The sequence below is a fragment of the Chelonia mydas genome, chromosome 3 (genome assembly GCF_015237465.2).
Source record: "Chelonia mydas isolate rCheMyd1 chromosome 3, rCheMyd1.pri.v2, whole genome shotgun sequence".
Taxonomy (NCBI): domain Eukaryota; kingdom Metazoa; phylum Chordata; order Testudines; family Cheloniidae; genus Chelonia; species Chelonia mydas.
The window spans coordinates 66,400,028-66,417,256 of record NC_057851.1 but is presented as its reverse complement, the minus strand read 5'-3'; the positions used below and the strand labels follow the sequence as shown (position 1 = coordinate 66,417,256).

Here is a 17,229-nt window from a genome sequence, read left to right as displayed (position 1 = left end):
TTATAAAGTAAATATATGATTTTCTGAAAGATGTAGCAGCTCTGTATGTGTCATTAAAATGCTCTTCATGACACTTTTTCCCCTTCCCAACAGGATGGTACAATAGACTATACATAAATTTCACTTTACACCGCCACATCTTCTTCTTCTTGCTCCAAACCTATTTCCCTGCCACTCTAATGGTCATGCTATCGTGGGTGTCCTTCTGGATTGATCGCAGAGCTGTACCTGCTAGAGTGTCACTAGGTGAGGGCAATTAACATCAACCATGAGTGTGGCAAAACCTTTGAATTTGGAAGAGTAGGGGGAGGGGGAATTCTCTGTTTCATTTGTTAAATATGCTAGGAAAATACATGTGTATTTTATCTGATATTTAAAGTAGTCTAAGGCCTGTGCTTTGTCTTATGTTCTTCATTGTTGAATTGATTCGTCATGATTGATAAATCTTCTAGATCTGTATTTAAATCAGGGCAGAAGATGGAACTGTATTTTAAAAAGAGATGGAAGCAGAGAAAAGAGATTCCAGTGTTTGTGAACTAGTGAATCAAGATTTCTAATTATAGGCCCAACCTAGCAGTCCTGAAATGGGCTTTAAAATAAATGAGAGTTTTGTCTAATTCAGGACTGTTGGAATTTCTTTTGTTTTAAAAAACAAAAAAAGAAACAGATGTGCTCAGTTATTAATGCCTAGGTCAGAGAGAGACTGAGATGTAATAAAAAGTCTAGTGTATCTCTCTGAATATGAGTGCATATGACTTCTTATAAATACAGAGTAAAAACAGCATGTTACTCCCATAGTTTGTGATACTTATAGAGCTACACACTGTAACAAGCATCTGAAAAAAGCAGCAGAGTCTGCTCAAGTGAAAGAGAAAAGGAGTACTTGTGGCACCTTAGAGACTAACCAATTTATTTGAGCATAAGCTTTCGTGAGCTACAGCTCACTTCATCGGATGCATACTGTGGAAACTGCAGAAGACATTATATGCACAGAGACCATGAAACAATACCTCCTCCCACCCCACTCTCCTGCTGGTAATAGCTTATCTAAAGTGATCACTCTCCTTACAATGTGTATGATAATCAAGTTGGGCCATTTCCAGCACAAATCCAGGTTCCCCCCCCCCCCCCAACTTGATTATCATACACATTGTAAGGAGAGTGATCTGCAGTTTCCACCATATGCTATGCATCCGATGAAGTGAGCTGTAGCTCACGAAAGCTCATGCTCAAATAAACTGGTTAGTCTCTAAGGTGCCACAAGTACTCCTTTTCTTTTTACGAATACAGACTAACACGGCTGTTACTCTGAAACCTGTCACTTTAGATAAGCTATTACCAGCAGGAGAGTGGGGTGGGAGGAGGTATTGTTTCATGGTCTCTGTGCATATAATGTCTTCTGCAGTTTCCACAGTATGCATCCGATGAAGTGAGCTGTAGCTCACGAAAGCTTATGCTCAAATAAATTGGTTAGTCTCTAAAGTGCCACAAGTACTCCTTTTCTTTTTGCGAATACAGACTAACACGGCTGTTACTCTGAAACCTGTCAAGTGAAAGAACTTCACTAGTTTGGAAAGCCCTGATTAAAGTCACACAAATGCTCTTTGGCTCTGGCACTCAATTGTTAAGCGGCTATTGCAAACTGGTGAAAATTAGGGAAAGTATTTTACTTTTATCACCACAGAGTACCTGCTTAACTGTAAAATGTATACTATGGATACAGTGGATGCCATTAAAAACTTTTCAATCACCTTAGCTAAGGTGAGCACATGATGACTTTTCTGTCACATCATGTCATGCAAGACATTTCCACACTCACACACAAGATTTAACATAAATGGCTTTCACCTTTTGAGACAATGATTCCAGTCAAGTCCACTTCAGCAGTGACCAAAAGTCTTTGGTCATTGACTGCTGTTTGGTGAACTGTGTAAAACAAATGGATGTTCTCAGTGAACCAAGAGTCCTTATCATCACTGGCACCCTGGATGATAGCTAAAGCAGAAAAAAAATGACTAAATGGCAATCTAATGAGTGGTCCCTGTAGGTTAGGGCTGACACATCACTTCCTAATTAAACACTAGAGAGTTAAAGAGAATCACAAAGGAAGTGGTGGCTGCTCCATCACATTTAAAAATTTGACTAGACAGAGTACTCAGGAATGCAGTGTAGGGGAAAATCCTGCATTGTGAGGCAGCTAGACAAGATGACCTAATAAATCATTTCTAGAGGCTATGAATGGTGCTGAGTACAGTACCGTATTTTGAGACAAAACTAATTAATAGTAGATGCCTTCTGAATTATATTTGGCATATGAAGTACATTTTTGTGGGGATTTTTCCAGGGATAACCACAGTGCTGACCATGTCAACAATCATCACTGGTGTAAATGCCTCCATGCCTCGAGTTTCCTACATCAAAGCTGTGGACATTTACCTCTGGGTCAGTTTTGTGTTCGTCTTTCTCTCAGTGTTGGAATACGCAGCAGTGAATTACCTGACCACAGTGCAAGAACGGAAGGAAAGGAAGTTGCGAGAGAAGGTGAGAGACAATCTTTTTACATGTGACGTGCTTTATATTGGGTGTTTTGGGAAAAGGAATGGGAAAACTCTGACATTCATGGTGTGTGATTAATTTGTCTACAATGCTGAAGCTGACACTGAAGTACTGACACCACAAAAACAGGAGTTGATCTCTTTGATGATGATCATTATACAAAAGGAAGAGAGAACGAAACAAAGATCAGAACTGGGGATGTTTGCAACCTGGGACTTTGGCAGAGACCATATGTGGAGAGTAAGAGGGGGGAAATCCAGAGTGATATTTCCCTGTGGTCGCCACAATTTATTTTTAAAGTTACAGCTAATGGATTATTCTGAGTGAATTAAAGACCTCTAACTCACAGTCAGGTACATTTAAAAAATTGGGTTCAATAAAGGTAATAGTAGAATTGTTCTTTGGCACAAAACACACTTGAGCAACAAACAGTCTTTATATTTATTCTTTTAATGTGCCATGAAAGGCCGTGGTGCTAAGCGAATCATTGTTATGCTTTTCACTCATGCTGTTGGGTAATTTAAAAGAATCTTTTAAAAAAATGTACCTGTTTCACTGAAAGCCCATTTAATGGCTGAATACCTTTTCTGTACTTCCTTTCCCATGGTTGGTATCCCAAGGAGTTTGTGTGTAAATATTAGCTGTCTCTTCTCTAATCAGTCTGTTCCTCAGTCCTGAATCTTCAAGATCTGTCATGAGCCTCCTTCACCTCATGCTCCTCTGCCACAGTTCCTTGGCCTTCAATAAGCTTTCCTCCTTTGGCCCAGTTATGCAGTCTGAGGTCTCACTCTCTATTTTCCATCCCTCCAGCTGTCCCTTTGATTCCATCATTTCCCAGTTACACAAACATGCTAATAGTATCCCTCAACTGTCTCTCCATTTACCATTCCACCTCCCCGACACTGCTAAGGTAATTGAAGAAGCTGCTCACTACTACTGCCTTTTCTCTCTTTTGCCTCACTCCAATCTGGTTTCCATCCTCTCCATTGAAACTGCTGTCATCAAGGTCTCCCATGATCTCTTCTTGGCCGAGTCTAATGTATTCTGCTCCATTCTTATTCTCCATAAACCCGCTGCAACCTTCAGTACTACAGTCTCTCTAATACCTCTCTGCAACCCCACAATACACTGCCGCCTCCTTAATATCCTGTCCACCTTTGGCTTTTGAGAACCTATACTTTCTTGGTGGCTCTCCTGCTCTTTACAGGAGTTCTACAGGACTCAATTTGTGGTGTGCTTCTCTTCTTCTACATCTTGTCACTGCATGGCTTCATCCACTCATACAACTTCCGCTATCATTTCTGTGCTGATAATTCACAAATCTGCCTTTCAGCCTGCCCTGATGTCCAGGCCTGCATATCTTAGTGTTCCTGCAACATGCCTTGGACAGTGCATTGCCAGATCACACACAACATTGCTGAAACTGAACATTTATTTGTCCTCCTAAACCTCCTTTCCTTCGCCATTGCCATTCACCAAATCACCATCCTTCTGGACAATGATTGAGGCTTTCAACCTCAGGTCATTTTTGACTCCTACTTCTCCCTAAATCATGCCGCTTCTTCCTTCCCATTTAAAAAATACGACCTTTCTGTCTGTGCCCTGGTTATCTCCCACCTTGATTACTGAGGCAATCCTCTCTCTGATGCATCTTCAATCTGTCCAAGATGCAGCTGCAAAAGTTATCTTGCTTGACTAATGGTTGGACAATTACGTTACTTTTGAATCCCTCCACCAGTTCCCTCTGTATCAAGTTTAAACATCATCACTTTGTGCCTCCTCCCATTCTACACTCTATGTATAGATACCCTCCAAATCCTGAAATGCCAATCCAATGCTCCTCCCTCTTTCAAATCCCCCCTATAATCTCATTGTTTCCATGACAAATGCTTATTCATGTCTAATGATTTCTCCCCTCCAACATTGTTTAGAGGAGAAGAGAGTGAATACAGGGAAACTATTCACACACACACAAAGCTTCACTTAAGCCTGCCAACTCCTCCGGGTATTCCAGTGCATCTTGTTGTATCTGTGCCTCTCTATTAGACTATAAGATCCGCAGAACATAGACTCTTTCTGTCCTGTCTAAACTCTGAACACATCAGTGCTTAGCAAATAATAATAATTCAGCCTTGATAAATTCTACTGACCCAGAGCAGGTCATTTTTATGGCAAGTAAAATATCATTAGTTTTTTCATTACCTGTCATCATGGTAAAAAGAGGATGAGAAGATTTTTGTGCATGTGCTGGTAAGTTTTCAGGACAGCTCAGTGATGGCACAACTTGTCATTTGCGTCACAAATTTTCTTTCAATTGCTGATATCCCTGCACTGAATTGTATCACCATGCAATAAAGGAAGCAGGCTGAAAAGGCTGATTATACAAATCAAGAGCTTTTTATTTACCCTCAGATACAAGGCAATAATAATCATTAAGGATCATCAAGGAAACTCTGTTTGTTATCTCTAATGGGGTTATAGGGAAGTATGGCTTAGTGTCTGAGTGGAGTGAGGGCTCTTTAAGAGACACAAGAGACTATTATCTCTCACTGGAATAAATGTTGACCTCGTTAGCCAATGCCATTCAGCTGTGAAAGTCCCAGGGAATCCAAATTTGGATTTTTGCACTCCCCAGAAATGGACTGTGGTAGTATGGTGGCCTGAAGTCATTCAGCACATCTCTTCCCTATATTTGTGTGTGCACATGTGTACATGGAAATACATCAGGGATGGATTAAGACTACATTGGGACCAGAACCATCTCAACTTTGGGCTTGCTCTCTCCTCCCACTATCTTCCTAGACACCTGGCAGTGTACACAACACCTATTAAATAAATCAGAGTCATTCAGCTCCTAGTCATTGTCTGTGACCTTCCCTCAGGCCAAATCATACTCTAACCTGGGGACAAAGAGTCACCTGGGTCCAACAGTATTTCTCTTCCTCTTGGGTCCTGCAGCAATTGGCCTGTAGCAACCTGGTGCTTACTGTTGCATCCTGGATTGGTCAACTGAGGGGCCTGATGCTAAAGATCCTGATTTAGGAGATTAAGGAATATAATGTGGCTGCTCATAGAGAGACAAAAATAAAATTACATTTAAAAGATCAAAGATCATGGGTTCCACCTGTACTTACATTTTATACTTAGGTTGAAGGCAAGTGTGTTATAAACACAGTTTAAATTGGGTTGTAGCCAAACAGAGTTCTAAAAAAATCCCATCACTGATGGGAACAAGCTATTTAGAACAACTGTGTTGTAGCCTAGGTCTGAAGAATACCACAGTTCTTGTGACAGTACTTGAGCCCATGTGCATTGACCAGCCACATCATTTTGCTACAACTGGAACTGAGACAATAGACTCTTTTTTCAGTTTATGAATTGTCTGTGAGCAGTTTGTTTTGTTGTCCAAAATTATTTGCCAAATTATTCTTTGTCAGTGAGTTCATGAGCACTGTGCTTATGAGTATTTGGTATTTAGAATTCGAGATGCATTAGCTGTTTTGATTAAACCAGTGGGATGAGTTTCACCCCAGATATTTTTCCTGTTCTCCGGCTGGATATGTGTAAGCTTTAGAATCAGGTTTCCAGAGGGAATACTTACATTTATGACATCAAGACTTACTTTCTGTCAGTATTTTTCTCATCTTTGCTTAAAATGCTGTTTCCACAAACATTACTGCCTCTTGCGCTATAATATCCATAGAAACTGAACATGAAAAGGAATGCAAAAGCAGCCAGAGGGAACTGAATTAACTGGGAAAAACTCCTGGTCAGGTTTTATTTCAATCAAACCAATTTCCCATCCCTAATTAGCATATAGGATTTCAGAAACAAACCCGGACCCAATATAAAGTTGCAACCAGTATGGCTAGTCAGCAACTTTTCATGTCAGAAAACTTAAGCTTTAATAGATAACCATATCACAGCTGAACTATAATGTGCAGCTCCAGTGTTTACAAGCTGTCCATAAAAAGAAAGCTCTCATCTTTGCCTCCAGTATTTTCGTTCAGTGTTTGACTATTGTTTGCTTGTTCGTTTCTTTCTCAGTTTCCATGTACATGTGGAATACCTAATACAAAAACAATGATGCTGGATGGAACCTACAGTGAATCTGATGCCAACAGCCTGGCAGGATACACAAGAAGCCAGATAGTGATTGAGGAAGAAAAACAGGACAAGATGGTGGTTCATTTGGCCATAAGCAATGAATCTAATTCATCGAAAAAGAGAGGGCTGAAAGGCCATGTTGGCCTGCGCATCATCCAGAACACTCACGCGATTGATAAATACTCAAGAATAATATTCCCAGGCACCTATATATTTTTTAACTTGATATACTGGTCTGTCTTTTGCTAGACATACTGAGGCAGAAGCCCTTCACAGGACTGTGTGAATGTTTTTTTTAAAAAGTTCAGCTTGGCTGCTAAGCTAGAAAAAGAGTTCGACTATTGTACCTGTGGAGCATAAAGCACTGGATATGTCCTGCAACGGGCACATTCGTCCAAGGCTTCCCAGAGAATTTGGTGTGTCAATTACTCTGCACGCCAAATCCCCATCTCCCCTCTGCTCTCTTGGTTTGCCCAACAGCTACTGTATATATATACTGGACAATACTGATAGTGCCTGATGTGCACTGGGGCCCAGATCCTCAAAGGGATTTAGGTGCCAATTCCCATTGATTTCAATCGGAGTTAGGTTCCTAAATACCTCTGGAAATCTAGGCCAGGGCAACTACCACAAAAGAATCACCCAGCCGCCGCTGCTGGATTAAAGTGTGAGTTCCAATGGCTGTGCTGAGGGGCCTGACAACTGTTAGGCTGCTTAATAAGAACTCGGCTTTGAAAGCTCTACATGAAAACAGAGCTCACTTTAGACCATTGCTTTTCTTTTTGCTTTGCTCATAAACAAATGGCATCTTTTTAGGATCTACTTTCATCCAGCCATCAGGCAAAATCCTGCAGTCCTTACACAAACCTCCCATTACATAAGTGGAATTGCTGCCTGGGTGAGAGCTGCAGAATTCACTCTACCAAGTCTAGGCAATTAGTTTGTTTTGAATTAAAAATGAGGAGAAATGGTAAAGTAAAGCCAAGAAACCCCCCCACCCCAAACTTGGGCAGCATGAGCGCTGGAGCTTATTTATAATGACAACTTGGAAGCTTAAATAAGCCTGTTCACTCCTTACAAACGGGCCTTGGTGTGCAGTAAAGTGATCGTGAGTGCTTTCCCCTCTAACGGAGGTGGAAGGTAACCAACTGGAGCCTTTGATTAGTGTACAGGAATGGGGAGTTTATCCAGGAGTGGCTAGCTCTTTTTGCTTCGTCTCTTCATAGCTAGGGCCCTACCAAACCTACAGACATGAAAAACGCGTCACGGACGGTGAAATCTGGTCTCTCCCCATGAAATCTTGTCTTTTGCTTGCTTCTACCCTATACTATGCAGATTTCACGGGGAGACCAGAGTTTCTCAGATTGGGGGTCCTGACCCAAAAGGGAGTTGTAGGGGCTTTGCAAGGTTATTTTAGGGGAGTCATACTATTGCCACCCTTACTGCTGCGCTGCCTTCAGAGCTGGGTGGCCGGAGAGCAGTGACTGTTGGCTAAGTGCCCAGCTCTGAAGGCAGCACCCCTCCAGCAGCAGTGCAGAAGTAAGGGTAGCAGTACCATAACCACCCCCCAACACACGCTCCTTTTTGGGTCAGGACCCGTACAATTACAACACCATGAAATTTCAGATTTAAGTAGCTGAAATCATGAAATTTATGATTTTTAAAATCCTATGACCGTGAAATTGTCCAAAATGGACCATGAATTTGGTAGGGCCCTATTCATAGCTCAATGCAGAGAACAGTGTAGGGAGAGGCCTGGCACCTCTCCAGGAACTCAAGGGCTGCCTTTATTTCTAACAGAAAAATGCAGCCCACAGAGAAAATACTTCCCAGCATGCAGTGCTCTCTCTCCAACAGAGCAGCTATATCTATACCTGCCCTATCGTTTAGGCCTTTTGGATCAAGAGGGAAGTTACATGCTGGAACTTCTTGTCTCTACGGGTGCACCTCCATTTTAAAGATAAATGTGGCCATAAGTAGCATGGTAGAACTTCATGAGCTGGACTCTGGTAACTGGCATAAAAGTCTAAATTATTCTTTAGTAGCTGCTCAAGAGAACAGTAGCATGCTTCTGTAAATGGCATTCCATGCTTCACACAGTGTTGTCTCCTCTTCCTTTTCTAGTAATGCTGACAGGAAGATACAGAATTTTGTACAAAATTGCAACAGGTCACATTTAATCTTTCCTTACTTCTTAAGGAAAATGCCCAAGCGTGCTGAGCTGTGGAAGTGATGTCATTAATCAGAGCATCTGGATGCCAAGTTGGTGCATACCAGGGTGGTCAGACCTGAACTCAGATCATTGTGTGCTGAAGTTGGAAGATCACTCAACAATATGATTAAACTATACAGCTGACTAGAATGTTGACAGAGAGGATGTAAATAATATAGATAATGTACAGAGCATTAAGTCTCTTGCAATAGCCTACACATACCAAATGAAACAACAATCCCACTTCAAGAAAAAAATCCCTACATACTTATTGTGCTTTTACATTTTCAGTTTACAATAGCAGTTTTGACTTTTCTGCAGGGATTTAGTGATTGGCTGGAGTAAACTCTTCCTAGCCTATCATCAATCCCTAGACTTTATCCTGTGCCTCAATTATTGTTGCTTAAATTGCAACACATTTCAATGGTAGATTTAGTTTAAATGAAAGTGATTAAAGAAGTAAACTAAGAAATATATTCCCCCTTCATTGCACGTGTATGTAAGTAATGAGAGATTTGTGTTGTCATAAAGGAGAAAATATATCCCTAAAATCCCTAGCTAAAACAGAACAGAAGTCAAAAAATGGACCAATATCTCAAAGAAGGCATATTCCTATATCCCATCCTCCCACCTCTTTCCTATGCTACAGATCAGGGTGTCGTTCCACTCATGTAAAGAGTACATTTCACAACAGCAGTTTCAAATGAAAACCAACCACCATTATTATGCAAGAAGAACTATAGAAATATTCCACAGAGTCTTAATAGAGGAGTAATTCCTTATTTAATCAATGCATTTCTGAGTATTAGCATTTTAAAATAAAATTTTAGCCAATCAGAAGCTAGTTTTATATTTTAAAATGCTTTCATGGATCAGTTCTTCTTTGATTGGCTGATGTAAGACAAGAGGAGGAAAGAAAGTCATGTGATTAAATTGGAAAAATGGGAAGCAAGGGACCTGGATTTTATTCCCAACACAGCCACAGAATTCTTGTGTAACTATGGGCACATCACTTAGCCCCTCCGTGCCTCAGTTTCCCCATCTGTCAAACAGGGAATAATAATACCTACCTCACAGGGGGATGATGAGACGTTTAACTCATTAATATTTGTGAAGCACCTTAAGATCTTTGGCTGGGAGGCCCTATGAAAGTGTGAGGTATTATTATTAATGCACACTACAGATCTGTTCTCAAGAGTGCAATTAATCAATAATGGCAAATTGAACACCAGTTTCCATCAGAGAAAATGATTTCATCTACATGAGCCATTTGGCAGTACAGAGCAAATGGGCCACTTTTATTATTGGTGTAATGCCATTGATTTCAGTGGAGTTACACCAAGGATAAATTTAGCTCAAGGTATTTAAGTGAATTCTGTCACTGGGTAATGTCTGCTGCTGTAAAAAATATATATCTTGATTTTACTTTGCCATTTATTTTTATTAAATGTCTCATCTTCACCTATCTAGTGGAAGGAAACAATTATTCAGATGCTACGTTCTTCTGCACTGACATTCTCTTACTTATAGGCTACCTAATAAACTTCCTCTGAGGAGGCCAAGTTTAGCTTATTTAGAATGTACGGATACATGTGTAAAGGAGATACATGCCTGCTGTGACATATCTACATTTGTTTCTAGCCACTGCAACTATGCAGCCCAGATAATTGCTGAGGAGAGAGTTTAACCATTAGGGAAAGTTAATTTGAACACTGCCGTGTTCTTGTTTGAGATTTTTAATTATTATATTAAACAATAGATGCAAATAAAGAACAAGCCGTCAGTGATTCACACACATTTGTAATTACTGTGTTGTAGTTGCCTGCCAACGAGGAGGAAATGAACAGGACAGGGCGCAAGAGCAAATCCTAAAAGGAGGGATGAAATTAATAATACAGTTGACCATCAGTTTCTCTTACGTAAACGATTTCACTGACCAGGGAGATGATAGTGTTATTTAAATCTCTATCTCCAAGAACCTATGGCCAAAATTTTTAGAAATGGGTGTCTATACTTAGACTCAAGTCCATAGTTAGACACCTAAATGTATAGTCTGATTTTTAAGAGTGCTGAGCACCCGCTGGCTGTGGCACCTTTTACAATTAGGCCAGTTATTTAAGTGCCTACTCAAGAATGAGATTTTCAAAAGTATCTAAGGGATTTAGCTGCATAAGTCCCACTGACTTTAGGCACCCATTTCTGAAAATCTTGGCCCAAGTGCAAAAAAAAAAAGAAAAGAAAATGAAATCCTTATTCTACTCCATGCTGCCCTCACAGTATCAAAGCTTTACTGTTTCTTTAACCAAATAATGAACTTTTAATCAAGAAATTAAAAAAAATATATAGACAACGATACCCTTCTAGCAAAGGCAAAGATGATAGTTGGGACGTGTACGTACGTTAGACAAATGTGCATATTTTAAGTTGTTATATACTGTATATATAAACTACCAAATATTAGACTCAAAGAACATATAGACACTGTACTTGATGAAAAGCTTTTACTCTACTGCCTAAGGGTTAAGAAACATCCCCCATGGGCAGCTTATTCCATAATTGTCCATTATGGGTTTTCTTGCACTTTACTCTGCAGCAGCTGGTATTGATCAGTGTGGATGACAGATACCAGACTAGATGGACAATTGGCGTGACCCAGTTAATTCCTATATTCAAACTTGGTTATAAAACCACAAGTGGGTCGGACAGGCTGAAATAATCATGCCACTCTGTTTCCTGAGATAGTTTATGAACTTTTAAAATTATTTTCATTTTACCTGCAAGCGCCCATCTTTCAGTAGTGCCAAAAAAATAAAAAATTACTACATGCCTCATTTATAATTGGTTTTAAATATAAAGCAGTCTTTACCTATTGAAGAAATTCAGGTAAAAGGGCGTCTTCCAGCTGATTATAAGCATTCAAGGCTCCCATGTAAAATTAAGCCATTAATCATGATTATAATTGCAAGTTACACAGAACTCTGGAGCTGAAGAAAATTCTAACAGTTACTCTGTATTTATGGGCAGCTATTCAAAGGCACAAAGGGAAGCTAGGTCCTCAGTTCCCAGTTGGATGCCTAGTGCCCCTTTGTGCCTTTGACTAAATCTCCACCTTAATTACTAATGGAAAGATAAACCTGCTCTCAGGACCCAGCTGCCCATCTTAGCCATTATGCCTAATGAAGACAATATGACTCCATGAAAATGCACATATACTAGATTACTACTAGGCCTAGTGCATAAGGACGATGCTCTGTTAGGTTGCCACAATAAAAAAGTTACATTCAGACAGTATGACTGAAAAGGACTCTGACCTGCTAAAATTAAGAGACTGCAAATTGTACCTAAAGACGTTAGCACTATTAAAATTAAAATGTAATCCAGTCTCACGCTAAGCTGATTAATTCCTTTTTTTTTTTTAAAAAAAAGGACATTAATGCATCAGGGTCAGTACTTCCATGGGTAAAGGGATTAAAATTTCAGACAAAGCAAGAACAGTGGGGATGGGGGAGGAGGAAAGCAAAGGGAGAACAATGGATCCATGTAAGGAAACATCACTACAGCCAGCTCTGTTTCTTCACCATCCTTTTCTTGCAGCACTACATAAGTGAAGAAACAAGGAGCAGTACAGGAGTACTGTAATCAGAGGACATAGCCATTAAATGACCCCAGCTATGGATTGTAACTTGCGCTCTGTGCAAGGGAGTAAGGGGATGGAAGGTCCCTTGTGTTCTGCATTGTGGGCTAGCTCGTTGGCCAGTCTGTGTGCTATGGGTAGAGTGTAGGTTCAGAGGGGCCTGGAGAACTCAGTAGGTACAGGGGAGCCATAACTTGTAAAGGTCTGGCACAGATTATGCCCACTCAGCCACCCCCATCAGCTGGCTGCTCCTGGCCTGGCATAGCTATGTATTACCACTTACTCACAGCATGATGTAAAACCTTTCTATATCTGGTCTGAGGCCAACTTTTTAAAATTTCACTCTTTTGTGAAAATATGCAAGATATGTCTTTGCCAGTTTTCCAAACTGCATTTCTACCATGAGTCTCCTCGGTCTCTTCTAGTGTTGATATGTGCACTTCGAACCAACAAAATTAGCCAAGCAAACGGGCCTAGGAACTTAGCCTATGGAAAATGCATAGAAATGATATAAAGATAGATTTTTCTGCTCTACTTGTCACACAGATTTATAGAAGAGAATTGCATGTTTAGCTTAGAGGGACTGCTCAGCGAAAAAAGGAAAAGATAAGTTAATTGCTTTGACAGTTTGAAATTACTTTAACAAATACATTTTGGGAACTGGGACATAACATTGAAGCAGTAAAACTCTCCAGCCTCCAAGCTCTTTCCATTTTATCTGGATCTGTTAGTGTGGTCCAAGTTCACTTCACCCAAGAAATATTAGACCCTCTCTATTAAGCTGTATATTGGTTGGGTACACTAAGGAGGACTCTTTAGGGATAGTGGGCATTTGTAGCTACAAAACCCTTCAGGTCTCTGCCACATTCTCATAACAATTGTCATTTTTCACAAAGTGGGGCAGCCATCATTTGGATGACACTAAATCGGAGGAACTGTCATGGATGCTTCAATCCATGTTCAAACAGAGTGCAGATTTGTTACATGTTTTGCCAAAAGATGGGGTAGGGTGGGGGAGGGGGCGGGGGTGTCTTAAAGCCAGGGACTCTATTCTCAATAAAAGATGCAACAGTCCAGAACAATCTTATAATGGGCCCCATTAAGTGTTCACATTTAAATGCAGTGAAAGAAATGGTAATTCAGCTGAGTTAGGTTTACACAGTGCCATAAACATACACATAAGAGAATGCACCAATCACCATGACACCTAGATGCCAAATTCAAGGACTTCAGACTTCTGCCTCATCACGGTCGGACTCTGTTCGCCATCATCCAACCCGTGGGAAAGATGCTAGAGGATTTTTTTAATGCCCATGAAAAGTCAGCAGCTGGATGTGCTGCCTCCGTTCAAAGATGGCAGCTTCGGCAGCGTAGCACCCCCCTAGCACCATGCTGCAGCCGCAGTAGAAGTAGAGGCACAGAGACTACAGAGCCTTTTCCTGGGTGACCAACACCCCTGGCGGCAGCAGAGCTCTCCCTACACTGTGTGGGTGCAGTGCGGGAGCCAATGTAGTGACCACAGCGCTGGAAGACATATTAACCCTTTAACTCCCTCTAAAGCAGGGCACTCCAGGCTGTGCTCTCCCCTTTTTTTTTTATCAGAGATTGTGACTCCATGGGCCACCCTATCGAGAATTCGTAGCAAGCCATCATCTATGGCAGGGTACAGTTCGGAGCAAGCCACCGCCGGGGTAGGCAATATGGCCACCCCAGCCCCATTTTTCCCTCTGGCTACAGTCAACTCACACACACCAGAAGTTTTTATTACCTACCCCTTCTAGGAGTCTGCTTTATCGTGCCATTTTGTTGCCTAATGGAAACAATCCCTTTGGCCTGGCCAGGCACAGGGAGCGCTTCACAAGTTCTTTTAAAATACAGTTCCTGACTGTTTTGCAGCATTGGGTTCAGCAGAACAAGGCTTCAAATTGCTCCCTGGTTCCTGTTGCTATTTGCAGTATTGCCAGCTCCATGTGTTCAAAAAATCATTTGTTGGGCCTCAAAAAATCACAAGATTTGGTTAAAACTCACATTATTTCAAAAAATCAATCGGGGGCTAATTTTATTTTATTTTCTGAGCCTTCAGGAGGCAGTTGGATCATGATTTCAAGCTTCTCTGCAACCAAGAGAGCTAGCTAGTTATTTTTGTTTTTGTTTTATTTAAATGAAAGCTGAGATTCTCACCTTAATCACATGAATCCAAGAGCTGGGGCTTTAAGCAAAACCACCAAATATCACCTATCTCCTGATAAAAAATTATCACTAGAGTTGACAACACTACCATGACGCTCTCCTCAGAGAGCCCAGAAGCATAAGCCAGTATGTTACCCCTCTGCCTCAGCAAGAGAGAGCTTTACTGGAGCTTAAACTAAGGGTAAGCTCCCTTCTACTCCGGTCTGTCTGCCTCACCAGCAAACCCCTTGGGACTCTGCCAATCTTAACCTTGTCTTTCAGGTAACATTCAGTGAACCCCAGTTCATGAGTTCCCCAGAGATGTTTCTCTTAGTGCTCATTCCCTCTCACTGGACACACAGAAGTGATTAAGTCCACTGTCTCCAAAGAGACAGTACACATACGCTAGCCAGTTAGCCTTGCTGGGGACATACTCTTTACCTTAATACACAGCACTGAGATGGTCTGTAGTAAAACTATAAATAAATATTACTAAAGAACATTGATACTGAGTAAGAGAAAAAGAGATGGGCATGGTTACAAACAAAACGAAAAAAACAATACCCTTTCTAGAGTCTAAAACTTAACATTAGCAAGCTATAATCTTTGCCTAAGCAGCTTTCTCACCTACATCAAACTATCTGCATCTCTGGCCCCTGGCAGAAGGATCTACCTACCATTCACAGTATCAGAGGATAATTCATTCACCTGTTTGTCTTCTAAGTGACGGATAACTAAGGGGTTCTCGCCCCTTCTTTTTATAGTCCAATAAACCTTTGAAATGCATTCCTTTGAAATGTATACACCAGACAGAGTTCTTTCCCCCCACTGGTATGCAGAGGTCATGCTGTCTTCCTCATCCTCTCTGGTCAATTTGTTTATTTGACTGGCTTAATCACTTTGTTTACCTGAGATGTAAATGTACTTTCATTGTCCTTTGTTTGAAATCAAGCCATGCAGGCAGGTAAATCCACATTTCTTTATCAAGGGCAGGCTCCTTTAACAATTCACTCCAAAACGTAGTTTAAGAACATATTTTCAGCCCTCATACATAATTCTTTATATACAACCCATACTTACATCACACAATGATATTCATGACCAGTGTATCGCTAGTTTTTACAGGATACCTTACAATACAGTGTTTGGCTAAATATTCTGACAAGAGTGGGTTGAGTGTGCCCTTTGTCCATTGGCAACTCTTAGGAACATAACTACATTTGGTTTTTCCCTGAGCCCAACATGGTTTCTTTTAGCCTTTCCTTGTATTCACACAGTCCTTCTGGCCCCTGTATCAAGGCTCTAGTTGCGGACATCCTGGTTCTCTTAGCCTTTTCTCCCTAACGTACTGTAGAGAGCCATCCCATACTTCCTGCTGCTGTGATCCCAGTTCCTTCTTCATAGTGGATTGCCTGGACACTGGCAAGCTTTCCCAGTTGACCACTATCCTGGCTCTACAGCAAGAGTGTCTTCTGCCTCCCTGCAACTCTTCCTTCACTGTGTAAACCAGCAGCCCATCATATAGAAAGTGCCACCTCCGGGATGCTGTCATATGACCCTTGGTCACCTCACCTGGTTGTGAAGCCATAAGACCTTCAGAAACGCCAACTAAGAAACTCCAGCCAGAATGGTGCAGCAAGTCTCCTCGTTAAAATGGGATACTATGAGCAATCACACCCAATCTGCACTCTCTACACTGGCTTCCCATAGAATACAGATTCTTCAGATTCAAGGTTTTGATCCTTAACTTCAAGGCACTCAATGGCTTGAGTTCAGACTATGTAAAAAGAATGGCTAAATCTCCACCATGAAGACCATGGTTTACAATTCCACTTTTCGTGCACAGTGGAATGTTCTACAATAAGGTTAAAACTCATCTGTGCAGGAGACAAACCTTTCTCGGGGACTGGTCTGAGACTGCAGAACAAATTGCCATAGGAGTGAAGGACCATTACAAACATCAGCTCCAAGTGCAAGGCAATACTTCTTTGACCTTTCCTTGTCTAACAAACACAGTGGAGCATACGCATATTAAAAAGACATCCCAACAACAATGAATCCTCTTGAAACAAAACCCTACACTACATTACACACACAATTCTCTCCTTGGGGCATGGATGACAGAAAGACCAAACCACGTGTGACAGTTGTTAGTCATGTCATTTAATGCACTAGTGGAACGTGCTCAGATACTATAGTGATAGTGTAATATAAGACCCTATATAGAATAGAACAGACCAGAGCCTGGGGCCTTAGCCCCTTACAAGCCCAACTTACCCTGTGAGACAGTCCCAATGTTGTCATCTCCCATGCAATATTGCCAACCTCAAGAAATCAAAAACCATGAGTTGGTCCTCCCCCCCCGCCCCCCCGAAAAAAGAGATTTTTTTAAAAAAGCCTATGCTGTGTTATTTTGGACTCGCCCTGCCCCTTGTGGGGGGAGGGAGAGAGTGTTAGCGTTGGCCACGCTCCCAATGGGTAAGGTGATTTTGGATCCCCATTAAGAACATAAGAATGACATACTGGCCCAGACCAATCGTCCATTTAGCCA

The 17,229-nt window shown here is 41.2% G+C and overlaps 1 protein-coding gene across 2 annotated transcripts in view; it reads left to right on the top strand.

Annotated features, from left to right (window-relative positions):
- GABRR2 (gamma-aminobutyric acid type A receptor subunit rho2) overlaps window positions 1-11,463 on the top strand; it is a 67,857-nt gene extending 56,394 nt beyond the window's left edge. Inside the window, exons 7-9 of one of the 2 annotated variants that reach the window (XM_007063047.4) lie at window positions 94-246; window positions 2,345-2,541; window positions 6,604-11,463. In XM_007063047.4, the coding sequence (XP_007063109.2) occupies window positions 94-246; window positions 2,345-2,541; window positions 6,604-6,912 (659 nt within the window). In that variant the 3' untranslated portion in view covers window positions 6,913-11,463. The remainder of the gene's footprint in view (window positions 1-93; window positions 247-2,344; window positions 2,542-6,603) is intronic. The other variant, XM_043542657.1, reaches the window with a different exon arrangement.
- The last annotated feature ends 5,766 nt before the right edge of the window (window positions 11,464-17,229 follow it).